The following is a 20,678-nucleotide window of genomic DNA, read 5'->3' as shown; positions in this document are numbered from 1 at the left end:
AAACTGAATAGCTAAAAAGTTTCTTACCAAATGTTACCAAAAATGTACTTTTTCAGCCATTTTCTAAGCAAAATGATACACAAGATCACATTGGAAAAAAACGCAATCAAATGAGTACGAAACTCACCCTTATGGGCACAGCAGCCTAAGAAAACTTACAAGAGGCCAAGTACCTTTTTTCTGCTGTTCAGCTTCTGTTGCACTTCTGGAGCCTTCACTGGCTGTTGCACAGGACCAAAGCCTATTGGGTATCTATGTATTTTTCATAGTATTCTCTTTAGTTTCCAAGCCAGTGCATATTTCTCCAGTGTCAGTCTATTGTAACAGAAGCTGTCCATGTGAAGTGTAGGCACAGAACTGTAGAAATTACATGGAGCCTTAAACATAAGTCTAGAAAAGATTACAAAATTGTATTTTAACCACAAATACATCCATCAGAGACAGACCTAGGAGAGCTGTTCAAGACTGCTTAAGGCAGTGTTTGCATTCACAACATTAGGATTAGGATATGGCCTACAACTTTATCAGGCACTGAAAAAGAACCCTTGTCTGAGGCGGAGAGGTTGGCAGCTGTCACAGGGTAATTTTGGATCAGGCAAACACTTGCCCTGCAATTCAGGTCAATGTGAACAGAATGTAAAGGTTTGAAAGCAAGATGTTTGTCGACATATTAACAACAAATCACATAGATGGGCTGCAGTATCTTCAGCCATTTTATGTATGTGCTGCTGTGGAAAAATAAAGACCGAAGAATTTTGTTTCTAGGTAACTCTAGAAACTCTACCTGCAGCCGCACATGCTCAATTGTGGCTTGTAAGCATAAAGGTGAAATTTTCACACTTTTTGCTTCTAATGTTACTATTTTGAAACTTTTTTTAAAATACCCACATAACTACATTCTTTATTTAAACACCTGGACAGAATTACTCTTTCCAGAACAAGGGCTAAATCTATGTCTGGCATGTAATATTATACAAGAAAATGGTGTATCAGGAAACTCCTGATCTGAGCTAAAGGCATCTCTTCCTAGTGTTCAATCGTGACTTCAGTTCTACTTGGTTGTGATAGAAGATATGCAATGTATGGCTGTTTCCTACCTGCCAGAACCTGCCTATTCTCCTTTTCTTCATCCCCTATTAGATGATGTTATCAAGGTATGGTTTTTTCAAGAGTAGGTAAGGTGCAAGTCCTCATGACTAAAGGCTATTACTAGTTATGCAGATTACAAGACTTGTCCATCCACAAACTGGGTTCATGCTGAAGCTGACTATCTGGCATCTGAGGATAAAAAAACTGATAAAGCAGAAAACTTAGTACATAATTATCTTTCCTAGGCTTTCGGGTAAGTCAGTGAACAAAAGAGACTGGACTGTCAGAAGTGTAAAAACTGAGAGCATTCTACAATGTGCCTTTGAGCTAATATTCTCATTTTTCCCCAATGACACTCCCTTGGAAATATCAGTGATAGACTCATTCTGCAGTTAAAGCCTCCATCCAATCAACTGCACTTCCATCTGAAATCCTTGACACCAATGGGCCAGAACATTAAAAATGTTAACACAAACCAACGCCTAACTTCTCGTGTCCTACAGTTTGCAAACATCTCTGGTATTTATGCATTCAAGGACAGGCAAGAGCACAAAACAAACCTGTTCTTCTCAAGGTGGGTATTTGAAACTGTCAGGTGGATATGCCAGTTTTAGTCAGAAATTCAAACCTTGTTTGAGGACTCAGCTAAACAGAGTTAAGAAGAGCATGAGCTCTATGCACCTATTACACACAAGTCAAGTTACAGAAATTGACCTTTATTTAGTAATCAGTTTCTTTAACTTTTTTTTGATACAAAGTGACATTTTCATTTAGTACAGAAAAATCCATGTCAGAACAGTACCTGTCTGTTTCAGTTGTACCACTGGAGTCTACTCTGATCACGAACTTCAAAAAACAAACAAAACAAACAAAAAATTGAGATAAACAAAAAACAACTTCTGTCCCTCACCATGAAAAGTACTTCAACTACTAATTCATCCATTCAATTTCATATTTATTAATTTATATATACAGTATTATAATAGTATGGTGTAATACTATATAAAATACTATATATATTTTAGATGTTTTTATAGTTCAAAATACTGTATATAGTGTGTAACTATATAAATACTATAAAAAGTATTTTGAACTATAAAATAGCAACTGTAAAACAGTATTTAAATTTAGGACCAGATCTTTCTTGAAGAACTGTGCAAGAAGAATCCCTTTTTTTTAATTATAAAAGCTGCAACCAGAAGCAGAATTACAGCCTGTAAAATTAGAAACCCTACATAATGAAATGTTAGAAACAGTAACTGAGAAGCAGGTCTACTCAAAAAATGTTTTAAAAACAATTAAAATACAGTACCCAGGAGACATGGCACGCGAGACAGAAGAAACAGGTACAAAACCTGTGTTAGGAACACAGAGTCAGAAGTGCAAAAAAAAACCAAAAAGGGAACCAATATAATAGAGTTTGGTACAACAGGTAAATAAGTATTGCAACCAAAACTAAACGATCACTTGTTTTTTGACAGTGAAAACACTAACAATTTAGTACCTTTCTAAAGGCTTTTAATCAAAGCCCTAAAACTGTGTCTGCTCTTAAATAAAAACAGTCTATGTGAATGCTACACACTGAAGTACAAAGCTTAAGAATTACCCTGCAAAATTGCACCAACATAAGCTTTCCATATTTACAGTATCTAAAAATGACAGAACACAGCATGCTAGGCCTAGTTTATGACTCTACCCCACCTGTACTTAATCCAGGCCCAACAACCAAAAATTATTATTTGTCAACACATGTTAAACTTGGATTGCTTAGATACATTATGATGTTTAAATATTAGCTTCATGCATAAAACAGGAAACGATATCTTTGACAGACAAGCATTGACAGGATACAAACAGTGGTCTGCCCTGTGTAGGAGTGTACTTCCTTTTGAGCTTACTCCCAAGACGTACCGATTCAATCCCACGTTATTACCGGGTTGTCAAGTCAACAATGTGCTTAGAAATGGTCAAAATTGTAACTAAGAGTCACATTGTGCATAAACTGCCCGCTCACACTCAAATTTCACTCCACTTTGGAGAGTTACCTCATTAAGTGAAAGGACACAGAGTTAAAAAAAGAACAAAACAAAACAAAAAGACATTCAAGTAAACAGCAAGAACCAAATACTTTGAAAAGGTTTTTGTAAACGTGTCATTCTACAGGGTTTTGCAGCATTGTTAAATTCATTACTCATGGACAAGTACACACAGGTCACAACCCTCGTGACAAGCTGTCATGTGTACACGTATGATGTGAGAGACAAGCTCGGTGAAGTGACCTGCCCCTTCCCACATGCCTCGTCAGGTCCTCGTGTGTTCAGTGTTATCATTCCCCTTCACGAAACAGAAATCACTTATGGATATCTTGATAAAGACAGAAATGAACTGGGTCCGTTTGGTAGGAAGTTAGTTGGTTATTTACACCTGGAAAGTAGTTTCACAGCAAAACAAATCTACAGTGGGCCAGCTGGGATCCACAGGACCTTGTTTTGTTCTTGGTCGACAGTTGTCATAATCTGAGTGCAAATGCTTGAAAGGGCTCCTCCCTGGACAATGCCTGGAGAAGAAGAAACCCCACATACAAATGAGACTGGAACAAACAAGTTTGAGTAATTACCAAGAACAGTCTTCTGCATTTATCTGCGAAGGGTTTATCAACAGATGAGAATTAAGCAACTCAACTCAGTATCTGACAGATGCATGTCTCTGTTTAAAAAAAAATAGAGCAAAGAGGTCAAGCATTCAACACACAGTTTCTTCTGCTAGCTCCTAAAACAATCCAGGGAAGTCAAGGAACTGATGGCTATAATCAGCTAAGACAACTGTTTTGTAAGTGGCCTCCATGTACTATTTTCAGAGGCATCAGGTGGCAAAGTTTAAGTCTAAACATGGTCAGAACCTGCTATAATAAACCTTCTCTGTTCAACATGTGGTGCTAAGAGTTTTATATTTACGGGCTAATATACATAGAGACTATAGCTGTAGCAACTAGACACTATTTACAAATATTAGAAGTAAATTATGAGCAGCTCACAGATCGCTGAGCTAAATAAAACAGCAGTGGTTGCTACTCCAATTCTTATCATCAACCAGATGCAAGGAACAAAATGCCAACAGCAAGCAACTCCCTGAAAATCAATTCACAGGATAAATGAACACCTTTTATTCTACCCTTGCTAAACACAAGAAGTAAAATGCCACCACTGACACATGAAAGGAGCAGATACTGTCTTCAATACTTAGAAACGGAGGAACTTCATGACTTGAGAAATATGTCAGCCAGCAAAGCCTCTGGCTACAGCTATCACTAATGGTGAAAAAGTATGGAAAGTCTTACACAGCTTAAGGCATAATTTTTCTTTTTGAAAAGAGAAAATATGATGTCACATAAATATATAATATTTGGCTCTGCAATATATACCACAGTTAATGATGTCAGGTGACTTTGGATACAGAACACAGTAACTGAAAAGGTCTATGAACAGTGACAAATGGCAAGCAAGAAGTGATTAAGATTACACACTGTGTTTACAAATCGGTAGAAGAAACAAAGCCAACTTGGAAGTCATTAGTCAAAAACTGAAGTCAATGAAGTAGTTAAACAGCTCTTAGTAGTTAGAGAGAGTGTGACCTATAGCTCCATGACTAACCTGACAGGGACAACATGCTTATATCTATCTACAGGCTTATTTCATGTACAGTATTGTAACTTCAACAAGCTTCAATGTCAGTGCAATTTGAACAGCAACCCTCTCTGACTACCAGCATCTGGAAGTGTTGAAGACAGCTGGAGTCCACTGCACAGTGGCACCAACAGAAGGAGGCCCTTCCCACAGGGCATGTGAGAAGACACACGTAAGACTCTCTCGGACTGAGTGCCCCTTCCACTGTCAGGGTCAAACTAAAATGCCACAAATGACTAAGCAAGAAGCAGAAGATAGCATGTGGTCATGCAATTTGGCCATGCGTACATCAAGTTCTCTGTAGGTTTAGTATGCACCATGTAAAAAACATTTGTATGGCTATTATATAACATTTTGTTGAGAACACATGGCTTCTCTCAGGATGCACAGAGAGCTCTAAACTAAACACACCCTTTTGTCTCTCTGCACTTGGCAGTCATGCCTCAAAATATGTCTGTAAGAATACCATTGTTCAGGGGATGAAAAGTTAGGTTTTGGCTAGTTAGGGTGTTTGTTTTTCTATATAAATTTTGTTGCCATGAACATCAAGATACATTCAAAAGAGTGGGGATAAAATTCTAGGTATGTGGAACCACATGGAAATATACTCTGAAATGAACAATCTCTAAACACTGGTGTTTGTTTTTTTTCCTCTAGTATAAATACTACAATCCAAGATTGATTTCATAATTTTATGAAGTTAAAAAAGCTTCTGAAGTTGAATTTAATTATTCTAAATTACAATGCATGCTCAAGAAAACTTGGACAATTTTTTTTTCCCATTGCTGAAACATTTAAAGTATGTCTCACAAATCAAAATCACAATTACAGAAGGGTTGAGGATGGAATGGACCTTTGGCAATCATCATTTGTTAGTTTAAACTACCAGGGGTTTCTGTTGTTTTGTTTGATTTTTACAATTTAGAAAACCCTTCTACTCCTTACATGGTATAACACTGACAACACTATGTCAAAATCATCAAATCTTGACCATACTTTCTATACTACTGGCTAGTAATAAAACCTTTTCAGAACCTCTTTAGATCATAAGATTATAACATTCAGAACAAAGGAGATTTCTATCTTGTCATTTCCTCTTCTGGGAAAATAAAATAACAGAATACGAGTTCGTCAAAAGGGAAGGCAGAATGAAAAAATCAAGGTGCTCATTGAAAGGACATTGATCTTTGGAATTAAAATGCAAATGGATTAAATTACCGCTGTGTTCCTAATGAAAGTTTGATTAAATACTAACCTGTAAAGTACTTGCTATACTCCTGTTCTATTTTTTGAGCTGTCTCAAATTGTTCTTTGGAATGCTTTTGTGTAACTTTGTCCCTCAGGAAGACTGGGTCTTTTTGCTCTCTGAAAAAAAAAAAAAAAAACAAACACAAACAAAAGAAAAAAAAAAAAGAAACACCTTTATAAGAGTAATTTTTTTAATGGACTTGAAAAGAGTGCCTCTAGTTGGCTGAATAGGAAAGGCTAATTCACATGCAAGCAGACTCCTAGGCCCAGAGTGCCATCTACTGTGTTTCAGCAGTATCAGCAGTCATCAGGATCATTTCAGTGCTAACAAATTCATTTGCTGTCAGACCAAGATGGTACTTCTTTAAAGTTTCAGAGACTAGGAGGCAGTGGATGAAGAAATAATGTAATTTTTCCAGTTCATATGAATAGGATCATCATCTCATATACATGCCAGTACTTCTTACACAAAGCTGGGCACAAGTACCACTCTAAGGGCTAGGGAAGTATCGAGCATCAAGTAAATACAGTATTTCCATGTTATCTATGACACATTTTTGAGATGCCTCTTTTTCTATTATACAAGCTCTTGAAAATAAAATATGAAAAAACCAGAGAAATACAAATGCCAAAATAATTATTTAAAAACATAATTACTGAACTAATCTATCATTGCTGTAGTGCATTTCAGAGAATGCCAACAGAGCTTGTGCTATATGTAAAAGGGTGTTTGGACAAACTTTTGGTGCATACAACAAGCAGACAAAATGTGCCACTGCAACTTATACTGATGACTGCCAGAAATTCTTGCTTGACTAGTTTGACCATTGTACATTTCCAAAAAAAGGAACAGCTGTAATGGTCACAATTTCACTTCCAAAGGGGATCAAGACATGACAGTACCATTTATCATTTAAGCACACAATCCTATGGTGGTAATGAAATACACCTCATTGCTCTATGTCCTGTTTCTACTTTAAAGTAGTGATACTCATCTTCTTTATTAAATAGACAGTAGTCAAATTTACCTACAGATCAATGTAAGAAGTCTTCAGCTTGAGATACAAAGACAGCACAGGTATAAGATCTCTTAGCAAAGTGTTTCTCAATATTCATGTTGGGAGATTATTTCCCTTCTTGCCAAATCAATCTATCAAAATGTGTGAAGGCTTTTTCAAACATCAGGGGAGGAACTGGCATTTGCACATCCTGTGCTCTGTTCCTGGCCATATTCAAACACGAACTTCACAATTACTGAAAGAACACAGCCTGAGAAGACCAGAGCATGTGCACAAGGGGACAAAAGGGGACTTCCCTTGCTTTGTTTATTGGAGAATGAAGGTGGGAAAGCTGAGGCTATGAATCAATTGGCAATGTATCTATACTCTTGACTCTTCTAAGAAGATGAAGAACAGTTCTTTGTCATGGTCAACGCATCAATGGATCTCATCCGTATCAGTCTTACAATGTACCACAAAGGTTAGCAGCAAAGATCCTCCTAAAGGACATTCAGTTTGGTCTTCATGGATTTCTTCGAGAGTCATTTAGTTGTCATGCAACCCAAATGAAGTTAAGACCATATACCTCAGCGGGTTTAATAAGGACTATTTTCCCCATTTTACAGAATCACAGAATGTTCTGAGTTGGAAGGGACCCAGAAAGAGCCTTGAGTCCAGCTCTTCAGTGAGTGGACAGAACCCACAATTTTGGTGCTACTAGCACCAGCTCTGACCAACTGAGCCAATCTCATTGGCCATTCTAAGAGATTTAAGATTACTAGGATGAAATAAACAATAAACTTTGACTTATTTTAAGGTAGAATAAACATCCCTGAACTATACCCCTCACAGACTTACTTGATTTGTTTAGCATTTTTGTAGCGAATAAAAATTACAATAGGGTAGATATGAACACTGTGGAGCCGTTCGATGGCATGAGGAGCGATGTCAAGCAGACAATGACAATCCTAAGATCAAATGTAAATGCAAAACACTCATTCAGTTAAAGAGTACAAGCACACATGCAAATCCCCCATTTCTTCCCCTACTTAAATCATAGCAACCCAACAGAGTTTTGCCATACATATAGCATTTTGGGACTACTGAGCAATTTGTACCCAAAGGATTTATAACAAAAGACAAAAGACGAAAAACTGCAAGAAATTGCATTCATAGTACCAAAAGCATGCATTGATAGAAAAAAAAGTACTGGAAGAACTTATGAAATGAAAACTCAGATTGAAATATATGCATTACATTTTTTTCAAAGTTTAAGTATTCCTATTAATTTTCTCTTTCAGAAATCATAAGCAAACACAAGCATTAATGGGACTTTGCATGTGGTTTGATTGAAAACTGTAAGCAGTGAACAGACTTTAGGTAACATCTGTCTCCAGGATTATGATGACACTTATATTCTATATGACTGCATTAATGGAATAGTTAAAAAAATTAAATCCTTTTTTGGAGGTGATAGAGGATGAACTTAAGAAAATTATTTCTAACTTTATTTAGTAATACTGTAAAAGAATATTAACATTTCTAGTTTCTATATGTTTCTATAAAACATTTCTTCATTTTAAATAGTCACATGCAAAAGTAAGGTAAGTTTTATTTTATTTAGCAGCCTAGGGAACAGTTCTCTGAATGTCTTAAAGGATGATGCTGCTATCATAATTTCCACCCCCCAACATAAGTAAGCAAATTGTACAAAGAACTACAGCATTAAAACTGACTCACCTTTTCTGTTATCTCTTTTATTGAAGCTACAGTTGTCACATCAAAATGTCCACTCCTCCGTTTGTAGTCAATAAACAGACAATCCTTCACGCCTCGCTCAATGGCTTGCTGGGAAGCTTTCATAACCTCTGTTGCACAGAAGAGATCCCCTTTCATTACTGTTCCTTAGGCACAGAATAAGGCTAAGAAGACAATGTCTGCAAATTCAGGTTCTTGGGGTGTTATCCATCTTTGTGTTGTCATTTTGTTGATTTATACAGATGTTACTACTGTGTATTCTAAGCATGAGTAAATTAGCTATATTTGCATACTCACCAAGAGGACATCTGCAAAATTTCCCAGGGGATTCTTTGACCAGCATATCTTTCACAGCATCAAGTAAAGGTCCTAGAATAAGGACAGGCCTAGGGGAGGTACAGTCCACTTTCTGGACTCGCTGATAAGCCAAACTTGCAGAATCTACACACACAGAAGATATTTATTTGTAAAAGCATAGATTGCCATGCATTCCTCAAACAGGCACAAGCATCCTTATAGGAATTATGAGAAGACCTCCTCTGCAAGGGAGGGCAAAGGGTCCTTGACAAATACAACATATGGTCAGTCATTATTGAAATTTCTCTACTTGACAGATGAAACTAGGCATTTTTCTAATTGAACCTACTGTTCAATTAAAAAAATTGAACTCCTCACCTTTCCCGATCATCCCTAAAAGTGTAAACAATACACAATATTTGATATCTCTGGCTTGATTCGTTAAGTTCTTACAAGGAAGTAAGCATTGTAACCAACATGATTTTTCTAAAGGAGTGAAGAAATAAAAGTGAAGATTTTGAGTGGTGCACAGGACTTCTATCAACACTAAGCAACCTGGACCGAAATTAAATAGTTGAAAGGAAGATCAAAACCATGCATCAAAAAGAATCTCCCTCTCCAAATGAAATAGTAACACTAATAGGTCCAGGAAGAAATTACAAAAATGTTTTGAAACACACTGGCTTGTAATTTAATTAAAAAAAAATAATTCTTATTAGAGATAATGATCACCATTTGTATTCAGAGCAATTAGAAAGTAACATTATTTGTTGTGCTGTGCTGCACCTGATTAAAAAGAGAAGTAAAGGCAAAGCCCTCCCAAGTACAACAAAGGTACTTGCCATCCAAGAACGGAATAGAGTCTGTACTGATTGTATCTAGAGCCAATAAATCTTTTCCATCTTTGGAACCACTTCGCTTATGTTTATGCTTTCTTCTGAAGAATGACCTCCTTGCTGCTGCTGACAATGTCTTAGATGAACTGTTTTCATCTTTAGCCTCAGACATGCTGTGTCTCCTGTAGAATTCCTGATCCATCCTAGAATAAAACAGACAAAATGGCTGGTATTTGAAGTTGTATTTTCAATACTTTTGACAGTATCACAGCTGGTATTGCTGTGCCTGATGAGCCCCAGGACATTGTCATTTCTAGTTTACTATTCAGCAGCATTAAAACCAACTTGATACAGCAATATATTTAATTCAATGTATATTAAAAAATGCCATCCTTAAAATGACATATCTAAGAATTACAATCTCCCAGAAAAACAGAAGCAAACAAGTCTTTTATATCACATCTCACTAGTCAGACTTGTAAAGACATATACTTTTTAAAAATTAATCCTGTAACTGAGGTCACTTACATATATTTACTGGGAATCTGTCCTCTTTCCAGCTTCTGAGCATTCTCATCTAGCTGCCAAGCCATCCAACAACCAAAATTTCCCTGTGGTAGAGTGTCGTCCACATATAAAATGTCATCTTTCTTAAAGCTTAAATCCTGCTCCATCTCTGCCACACGGTCATAAAGTGCTCTGGAAAGGAAGACAAACAGGCTCTGCAACTGGTCTCCATCAACTCAAGGGAAGAACACACCTTTTCTGAAAAAAGTTAACAGATTAGTGGCATTCTCTACATCTCAGGAACACATGAGTGAAAAGGGAAGACCTGCTATACTAGACTGTGCACTTGCTGTGAGGGAATAGCTGGATAAATCAGTAAATTTCAAATTTAAAAAAACACTGCCAAATTTATGTGCCCACTCTCTCTCATATGACGGTCAGCATATTATCCTAACAGCCTTATGCTGTCATCACCAGTCATGCTCAAATACCTGATGTAGAACCCATCTCCAGGAAGCTCTTTTATCTTATTAAACTCTTCTATTCTGTATTGAGTCTTTATTTTGATGTTTTCTCCAGGCTTCAACATTTCAAGATAAGCTTCCTCAGCTGTTTTATTTCGCATGTCAATGGACCCATACTGCAAAACACAAAAATAAACCTTCAGATGTGAAATTGTATTTTAACAAGCCATAGAAGTAGGTGAGCTTGTAAAACAAGCAAAATTAGTTTCTCACTTGCAAGTTCAATGGGAGAGTCTCAGTGCTCACTTGTATCTGAAAAGCTCATAAAGATGTGTGTTTATCACCTTAACAGTCTTGACAAGTAGATGAATAATCTCATTTCAGATACAGAAAGCAGAGTCAAAGACACAATATATGGGTTTCCCTAAATTCTCTTTAGAATTCCATAGTGGTAAGATCAATATTATTCTGTTTCATAATATTTTTCATATCCTTGCCTTTCTCCTACATACAGTAATTGGATTCAAAGCTTCCCGTTTAGATGAAGGGAGCAGGTGTTAGTAATAACAGGTAGACACAGGTGAGTCCTTCTAACTTCAGGGCATCTTGTGCTATCAACAGTGATAGTTCTCCATCATCCAGCTCCTCATGTGCTGCAGCCAAAATTCAAGTTGGCTTTCTGACCATTCTTACCCAGGTTTTGTGGCAGGAATTCAACAGTCACAGAACATTCCACACTGTGGGACAGCACAGGACTTTGCACCTCCCTCTTTATGCCATCCCAGCCATTAGCCAGTACACTGCAGACATTTCTGAAGTGCTTACCTCAAGTATCATGTCACCCAAGACTAGTCCATCAGGTCCTTTTGCTGGGCTGTCATCATCTACATCTGAGACAAATATTCCATACAGGTTTCCACCACATATCTGGATCCCAAGATCAACCTGGGATTTTTTAACAACAACAATTCTAGGTTCAGGGGTCCTTTTGTTTGTGTCCACGGGGCCCCTTTTGACAGAAAGAAACAACACACGGAATAGAATTGAAAAACTTGCCATGCATAAAATCAACTCGCCATCTGAAGAATATATATTTATATAAATATTACCCAGAATAGGTCACCTACAGACAGAGTCTTAACAACATCATCATTTCAACTAAACCAATCTTGCAGAAAGCTTTCTTCACTCCTTGCAGATCTTTCAGAAACAGTCTGAAACATGTACATTTCTATCCTGGGGTCCACTTAACTTGTCTGCTGACTTATTTCAACCGGACACAGCATTCACAGAAGCATTCACTTCCTGATTTAATACCCTTCATATCCACCCTGACCATTTATTTTCCTTTAAGACAGAAGTTTCACTGCCTACCTTAAGGAATTCCGGGGACTTGTAGTTGGAGTGGTTTGTTTGGATGGGGGTGTCATTGTCCCTTCGTCCTGCTCACTCACAGTGTCGATTACGGAATGATTGTCAGGCGTTGCAGCTCCACTGCCTTGAGGGGTGGAATGATTACTCACAGGTTCTAAGCGAGAACTGTGACAGGGAAAAAACAGAAGAAAAGACCGGTGGGTTAATGCCAAATATTTTCCACTCAAAACTTTTAATTTAGCTGTAAGTCAATTTTAGAGTAAAGGAGATAAAACCCAAACCCAATAACTCAAATGGGCATGCCAAAAAAACATATGTTCACCATAAGTCTATGAGAAAGACAAAGCTCTGTTTTGAAGTGTGATCATGCATCAAATAGGATGGGTAATTTCAACAGGTCATACACCTTCTCTAACAGGAAATTCCAATTTTGGGGGAAAAAAGGTAAAAAATACTTTAAGTATTCAAATTTCATAATCCTAGGAAGAAGTCATTTTGGATTTTATTTTAGTATATTTAGGGATTATGCCCAAACAGAAGAGAAAATATATTTAGATGCATCAAGCATCAATCTTTTGACAAACATGTATTCACATATTTTTCAAAGCAATCACACTTATCAGCACATGTGTGCTCACATTTGGAAACATATTAAGTGTACAGAAGTTAGCTACTACCTAAATAACTGTGTGGACAGGAGAGCTGTCTTTTTCCAGGTCTAGCCAGCCTTACCTTGACCGTGAGTGATTGCCAAGCTGATACATGTGTGGGTTATACTGAGCCAGAATAGTGATGGTGTCACATTGTTGCCCAATGATTAGTCGAGCCTGTTGCTCTGTAGCGTTTCTCAAATTTATTCCATTGAACTATGGAAAAATTGCACAAACCAGAATGTCAGTTTTCGAATGGAAACCAGCAAGCTCATTCTTTCAGTGTCCTAATTAGTGTAATGTCTAAATGCTCACTTATTCCCACTGGAGAACACAGGAGAATAAAAATGTTGCTCTATACAGTGATTTCCTTCCTCCTTGGAAGGAGCCATCATAATTTTCAAGTATTTTGTAACCTGACAAGGAGTTTAACAATACTTTCACTATTAAAAGACATATCTATTCGGAGCTGTGCTATGATTTGATATCACTGATTAAATACAAGCTGTTTCAGATCACCAGTATGAGTAAACTCAGAATTTAAAGATAGACCTGAATAGATCTGAATTTATTTTAGAATAAGAAACACTGTTCATAGAAGGTGCTTTAACATGATGTTACATTTACAAAGCACTTCTGTACTTTACAAAATGCTACTCCATGTGTTTATCTAACACAGCAGACAGAAACATCATTGAGCCTACATAAGTAGTTTTTTAACCAGGTATCTTAGCTAAGAATATGGCACAGCAACAACAGCATGAAACTTGGTAAAAGCCAGCTGCTTGAAAATGTACTCCCCTTAACAGGCAGAGTATGGGATTGGGACTATTTTGTTTTAAGTACTGAAACTAACTAGCTTAAAATTGAATTACATCTATACAAGAAAAGATGCAGATATACCATCAAAAGACATTTTTATGACAAAGCCTGAAAATGCCACAACAATCACAATTATGGATTATTACAAGAGTGTACCCTTTGCTACATCTCACAGTGCACAAGGTTTCACAACATAGTTGTTTTGGAGAAGGCAGTTTTGGCTGCAGTCATATAAACTGATTAATCAAACCTTAGCAATAGGAAGCAAGCAATTACCTCCAGTAACTGATCACCATATTCAAGGCCAGCTTGATGGGCAATGCTCCCACCTGTTACTTTAGAAACAAATATTCCACCATTTTCTCCGCTCACAATGGAAATCCCGAGTGGCTCAGAACCCTTTTGCACTTTAACATGGCGTGGCTCTTCCATGTAGGGCCTTTTAAAGAGAAATTTAAAACTGAGTTGGAAAAAATTGCACTTGAACTACCATAGTTACATGCAATATTTATGTCTGTCTGAACTGTAATAACAAAACAGCTTTGAACAGTTTAAACTTAAAAAGCCCCACTAATTGTCAACGGTCTTAAATGCATTCCTTTAACACCATGCAATGTACAGTGGCAGAAGTAAATGTATACCAGATACATGACTGCTCCAAAAATGATGGCAAATATGAACTATAAATAGAATGGTCATGAAGTTGATAGGAAAGAAGCTTCCAGATGCATATTATATGAAAGTAATTGAGCCACTGTATATAATATGTCATTGTCAAACCATATTCCAGAAGGGTATGTTACAAATACAAATGCTGGGAGCCTTCACTGCCAGTGAAAATAAACATAATGAATAGTAAGGTGGTAAACCAAAAGACAACAAAGCACAAATATAATATTTCATATTTGTATGCTGGGAAAAACAAATTAGTAATGAAAATTAAGCAGTTGCAAACTCAAGCCATTAAGACAGCAGTTTGCATGGTAGCATTACAATTACCATGCAAATTCTCCTCAGGGCAATTATCCAAACGTAAAAAAAGCACAAAGTGCGCAATACTGCTCGAGAAGGACAACCTTAGATCAGGCCAACCTCAAACTCCTTAGTGATGAGAACCTAGGCCTAGGAGCCACAGGGATTCTCAGAAAAGACCTATTACGGAACAGATATCTGAAAGATGCAGAAGATTTGAGAAGACAAGAACACTTAGAACAAGACAAACAGTAGTAAGACACTAGTAAGTATAACAAGAAAAAGGCTTATACAGAAGAATACCCTGATACATTCCCCTTTCCTACCCCCATATTTGGGATGTATCCACCTGTAAAAATGAGGCTGGTCCATCCATGATGTGCATAAACCAACAGTAGCCTTCTAAGAAGTCCTGGTTTTCACTATTATAAACTCAAAAATATCTACACAGCAAGAAGGATCACCAGGCACCAACAGTTGAGCTCAGTGTGAATGAAACAGCTTGGGCGCCAGGTGTGGTGTATTTTTTATTTTAATACCACTATACTGCATTTGACATGCATTAATTTGAATGTTTTCCTTCCTAGCATTTCATTATGCCATATACATGTTCTCTAATTGTGCTTAAACTATTTTATTGTACTTTTCAGAGACCAGAAGAGTTAACTGGATTTCACTCACTACCACTAAAGTGAGCGAGAATGAAGAAGGGTATTTTTGGGAAAAGTAGGATTTGGGGCTGGGGACAGAGGGAAGAGGACATGGTTTCGTAACTATGCATATTGCCAGTCTTTGAAGGGATTTTTTTGATAGCCTTCTGCAGCAGAGGCATAATAATTTGCCAGCTTATTAATGCATATGTTGGCTGCTGACATGAATGCAAGTCTGGAACTCACCCATCTTACATCACCATTAGAGGTAAAGCCCTCAGCAATTGTTACACACGTAGTGAACTTATTACTGATGCTCACATTTTTTTGCATGTAACCGAAATTAACTAAATTCTGATAACTTGCAGAAAACTGATTATTTTTTCACTCACTTATGAGTGTGTAAGCAATATTATATGAAGCTTCTTCTTGTCACAAAATTTACCAAGGTATATTTCCACTTTAAAAACGAAAGCTGCATCTTTCAGAGCTTTGTTTATTGTGCCTTTCTGCTTTTTCATCTACCACACCCATTTTTAATTTGTTTCAGATTGGAGTAAAAAGGAATCAAACCTATACAAACCTATCTGAGAATTCTAGTAAGAACAGAATGACAGATAACTATGCCTGTATAGCAAAGCACGAATGAAGTAAAAAAGGATAACATTAAAAAGGTGTTTTATTTGATAGGCAGTTTTATCAAAATCAAATGAAGCACTTCTTTATAATATTCAGACTGCCTGCCAGAATCACTAGACATGGAGTACAGAAGAAAAGTTCTTATTGATCAGATCTTTTATTTTCATTTAAGTTAAAATCAACAGAACAAATAGAAATATTGATTTTTTTCCATCTATTTAATTATTAATTTTATCTGGGGAAAGGCCAAGTGAATTATTTGTATTTTGCGGGAAACAGAAAGCTTATAAAACCCCCCAAAATTTAAACATTTCTTAGGATAGATAAGCTATTTAGCTACTTTCTTAAACTGAGAACTGTTTAATAGTTAGTTTTCTTTTCAAAACCCACTACCAAACCTCAGAATTATACTCTTTTTAGAAAGTCAATATGGCTTATACATAAGCACACATTAAGAGTGATGGAGCTGGAACCTGGATGTACTTCAATAATATGACCAACATTAACAAAAAATTGTTATTTCCCAGAGATCAGAACGTGTATCTTGTGTTCAAAGACACAAAGATACAGACTGCCAAAACTCAGCTTGTTCAGCTGAACACTCACATCATTAGTCATTTGAAAGAGAAAAGACACTTGGAATTTGCAAGTGACAATCAGAGGAACATTTATATGAGAACGGAAGTTGAGTACATGTGGTACAAGTGTCACACTGAAGTAAGAAAGAATGTAAATTCACAAAAAAACCTCTTTACGTTTCTTTTCAAATAACGCTGTTCTTTGTATACAAGACATTCTATAATTGCTACAATAACTTAGTCACAAATTCTTCAAACAAGACAAAAGTTTCATGTAACATTTTATGAACAACTTTTTATTAATACCAGAAAAGTTAAAATACAGAATATCCTCATAATTTTATCATTCACACTTGTATGGTAAGTGTTTTTACATAAATTAAGCATACAAAGGGGTCTTGAAGTTGACATAAATCTAATCTATTTCAACACATTAGAGCTCCTTTACACTGCCAGGATGGCATTTAGCTGCCTTACTGGAAATAAAAGTCTGATTCAAATTTGTGTCCTACTGTTCTATGATTTGAATTTGTGTAAACCTTTTAATATATTCAGTCTAGCCAGATCATGATAAAATGAAAACAGATGTCCAAGACTGATACTATAAGCAACATATCTTTGAAATATTCATCGTGAGATATAAGGTCATTAAACACAATGCACATGTTTTTAGGAAAGCTATCATATTAGATTCCAATTCTTCAAACACCTACACATATACTGAATGCTATTACTAGCAGTGGTCCAGGTACAGCCAAAGGGATCAGTCAGAGCAGTGAAATTACATCTGTACATCTTCTGTACTGTTTGCAGTAAAACTGCATCTGTACTCTTCTTCCACAGTTATGTGCTCAATTTTTCATGTTATCTGGTTATGTGGAATCAAGGCACAGTGGTAGGAGCACATAGTCTGCAATGCTAAGGCACCTGATATTTAGCTATCAGATGTTACTAGGTCTTGATTTTGTTTAGATTTCTAGAGTACAGAACAAGGCTATCATAAATAAGGATGTGAGGTAGTTAAACTGAAAGGGTATATTCCAATTTAAACTGCTCTTACTTGGTGTTACCATTAGTCTAACATGGAAAAAACAAAACCTTTAGGAAATCACCTATTCTTAAAATCCATAAAGATCTCTTACATACTTTCTAAAGAAAAAAACCATTCAATAACAGGACCTAAGATGCATGTACCTCTGCATGTCATTATTTTTCATTTAAATTAAATGTTCACATTCCTTCAGACTAATAAACACACAAAATTTCCTCAGACACATTGGTATTAAAAATAAAAAACATGGGGACCTTACCTATCTTTTCTACGTTCTCCGACAGATACGGGGCTAATGGAAATCCTAGGTAATGTAGAGAGGGAGTTCTGAGACTGGCTGCTGGTGAAGGAGGATGTTTCCAAGTTAAGAGGTGACTGGGGAGGAGTTATCAGGCTGGGACTGCTACATTCTGAGTGTGACAAAGAGCCTAGGAAGAGGCAACAGTTGATTTTTAGTGTCCTGCATCTGTCACAGCTGGCAGATCTACCCAGACACAGTGAAAGGCACCACACACATCTGAGACAAGAAAGAGGACTGACTGATCACTGTCTATCAGTAATGTAAGGTGCTTAGGAAGACCAGGCAACTCATTTCAGACTGTGCAAACTTACTGTCCTTAACGACTGTGTTAAACCTGTCCTCTCCAAGTGCAAAAACTACTGCCATTTTCAACAGGAGACAAGGTTACAGACAAGCTACAACATGAGCATGTCTGAAAAGCATGTTAAAGAAAAATAAAAGACAGGAAAGAAGTAAGATAATCTAATATGTAGGCTTGTTTTCAAATAAAATATTTATGTGCAGCCCTTCTCTTTACATAAGAGGTATATTATGTGACACCTGAAAAAGATAACACAAGTCAAGCATGCATCCTACAAAGAGACAGGAAAGCTCTGAAATTTCAAACAAGCTTGACATGACTTAGATTGCATCTTTACCCTGATTGTACCCTTCCTAAGTAATCTACAGAACAAGTGCCCTGACAGTTTGCTCCCTTTGAAAAGCTACAGAAAATAAACCTCGAATTATTAATCACAAAAGAAAGCTATTTTTCAGAACTTTATTGGCCCAGTTAGGAAAAGCACTGCACACAATACATTAAGGCTGCAGAACATCCGAGCAATGATGGCAGCAAAGAGTTGCTGACTGCTGTCAGCAAACTCCTGATTCCACAGCACTCCAACTACTGCTTGTCTTTAAACATCTTCCACTAAGCAATTTTGAGTGAAGTACTGAAATATTTTCACTGCATTTCAAACTATAATTTACAATCAGTGATCAGTAAGCAAATAATATACTTAAAGAAACAACAAAAAAAACCCATGTCAGCTCACTGTTAAAATTTTCAAGGCATCATTCTAGAAGAAACAACAACTACAAAATATACAGCAATGCTTATTTTTACTTCTACTCAGTATGCCAGTACTCAAGTCAACCATCAGAAAAAACAACTTTCACTAGAAATTTTCTTCTCTTTTTTAACATTTCTCTGGCAAAATGGAGATTTTAACCTTAATAAAATTGTCCTACTTAGACTGTGGTACAACCTGATTTAACAACTGCAAGGGCTTTGTTTTGGTTATGCTGAAAACAGTATGACTAAAATTAGTTATTAAATAATTCACCTCTGTCAGAGCCCATCATGGACCTTGGATATCTTGGTGTTAAAGGGATCTTAATTCGTTCTGTTCTATACTGCAAGTTACTCGAAGAACCTATTTTTAAAACAAGGAAAAATTAAAAAGACAAAAGTAAAGGCACTACTATTAACAAAAAAAGTGCATTTAGATTGTACTTCTTCAATGAGCATTAAAGTGGCCTCTAAATGATCAAAGCAAAAGCTTTGATGATTAACCTCATAAATGTGAATATGACAATTATAGTAAATTATCTTGATTACAATCAGTATAAACACAACACAATGCAGCTGCACAGTATATATGCATTGTACATTCTTGTGTGAAAAAATATTTTTAGTATTTTCCTATGAAATTAAACTTTACTCCAAGTCCAAGCAGGAATCTAACACCTCTGTTTACTAAGAACTCATGGGACTTTGCAAAGTGCATTTAAAACTCTGATTACATTCTGCTTGGATGAATATTACTGATACTGGTTGCAAATTGTTATGCCCCTTTTTGCTGTGCTTCTAAAGCTACCATGCTCTACTCAATCTTTGATGGAACACAGGAACAGAAACACATAAAACCCCCAGTTATTATATAATTTAAGATTTAAATAAACCTAAAATATTAAAATGTCACTGTTACAAAGCATACATTTGCTTTGGTATCATTAGGCTAGGCATAAAAAAATATTTACATGTCAATCAACTAAACACAAGTATAATTTATTTTCCATGAATGCAATTTATATTTGGCCATTAGTCATCCTCGCCTTTTTGTTCAAGGGGCTCTCTCCTTTCCTGTCTTCTCACCAGCTCATTGAACTCAACCTTTGGCCCTGTGTCCCATCTCTCTAAGGATACTTTTAAACAGTAACAGGCATGGAAAGGAGAATCCCACACACACAGGGGATTTCAAAGTGTCATTTCAAAGAGACTGTAAAGAACAAATTAAACACAGCAACTTCAGGGAGCACCTTTAGTCATAAACCCACAAGAAATGAAGCAAAGGCACACCAGAAGCCTTTAAGGCTTTGCCAACCATGAAAACCCCATAGCAAGAGTACTTTAGGAGTATTCCATTTATAACTTTCTCCAATATACAAGAGTCCCACAGAAAATAATTCAGAAAAGCTGGTTACCAAGTCTGGCACTAGACGGCAATGAATTTGAGCCATGAGATGCTCTTGTACGTGAATTTTCAGAGTAGTCATTGGAGTGTTTATGACTTAGGTCCAAACTCAGGCGACCTTGATGCTGGGAACTACACCAAAAGAAAATCAGAATAGGGCAACAGTCAGAGCTGGACAAAGAACCTCAGCAAACAGAAACTGACCAATAAAAAATTTTGGTTAGCCCATATACTGAATAAAGTGAATGCTTCTCTCATTTTCACTTCCACATTGTCCCATCATTTTATGAACTATTAGAAGCCAG

At 36.6% G+C, this 20,678-nt stretch overlaps 1 protein-coding gene across 3 annotated transcripts in view; it reads right to left on the bottom strand.

Annotated features, from left to right (window-relative positions):
• Window positions 1-1,784: 1,784 nt before the first annotated feature.
• The window catches only part of DLG5 (discs large MAGUK scaffold protein 5), a 95,790-nt gene continuing 76,896 nt past the window's right edge, over window positions 1,785-20,678 (bottom strand). For 2 of the 3 annotated variants that reach the window (XM_041474806.1, XM_041474814.1), the window contains exons 19-34: window positions 20,384-20,505; window positions 19,243-19,332; window positions 17,876-18,044; window positions 14,819-14,896; window positions 14,003-14,165; window positions 12,987-13,120; window positions 12,255-12,419; window positions 11,706-11,889; window positions 10,908-11,056; window positions 10,438-10,608; window positions 9,916-10,112; window positions 9,074-9,217; window positions 8,759-8,886; window positions 7,877-7,986; window positions 6,028-6,137; window positions 1,785-3,646 (exon numbers count right to left, since the gene is read on the bottom strand). In XM_041474806.1, coding sequence (XP_041330740.1) covers window positions 3,543-3,646; window positions 6,028-6,137; window positions 7,877-7,986; window positions 8,759-8,886; window positions 9,074-9,217; window positions 9,916-10,112; window positions 10,438-10,608; window positions 10,908-11,056; window positions 11,706-11,889; window positions 12,255-12,419; window positions 12,987-13,120; window positions 14,003-14,165; window positions 14,819-14,896; window positions 17,876-18,044; window positions 19,243-19,332; window positions 20,384-20,505 — 2,218 coding nt within the window. In that variant the 3' untranslated portion in view covers window positions 1,785-3,542. The remainder of the gene's footprint in view (window positions 3,647-6,027; window positions 6,138-7,876; window positions 7,987-8,758; window positions 8,887-9,073; window positions 9,218-9,915; window positions 10,113-10,437; window positions 10,609-10,907; window positions 11,057-11,705; window positions 11,890-12,254; window positions 12,420-12,986; window positions 13,121-14,002; window positions 14,166-14,818; window positions 14,897-17,875; window positions 18,045-19,242; window positions 19,333-20,383; window positions 20,506-20,678) is intronic. The other variant, XM_041474824.1, reaches the window with a different exon arrangement.

Source organism: Pyrgilauda ruficollis, unplaced genomic scaffold (genome assembly GCF_017590135.1).
Source record: "Pyrgilauda ruficollis isolate IOZ18807 unplaced genomic scaffold, ASM1759013v1 scaffold11, whole genome shotgun sequence".
NCBI classification, from domain to species: domain Eukaryota; kingdom Metazoa; phylum Chordata; class Aves; order Passeriformes; family Passeridae; genus Pyrgilauda; species Pyrgilauda ruficollis.
This window is presented reverse-complemented; position numbering and strand designations above follow the sequence as displayed.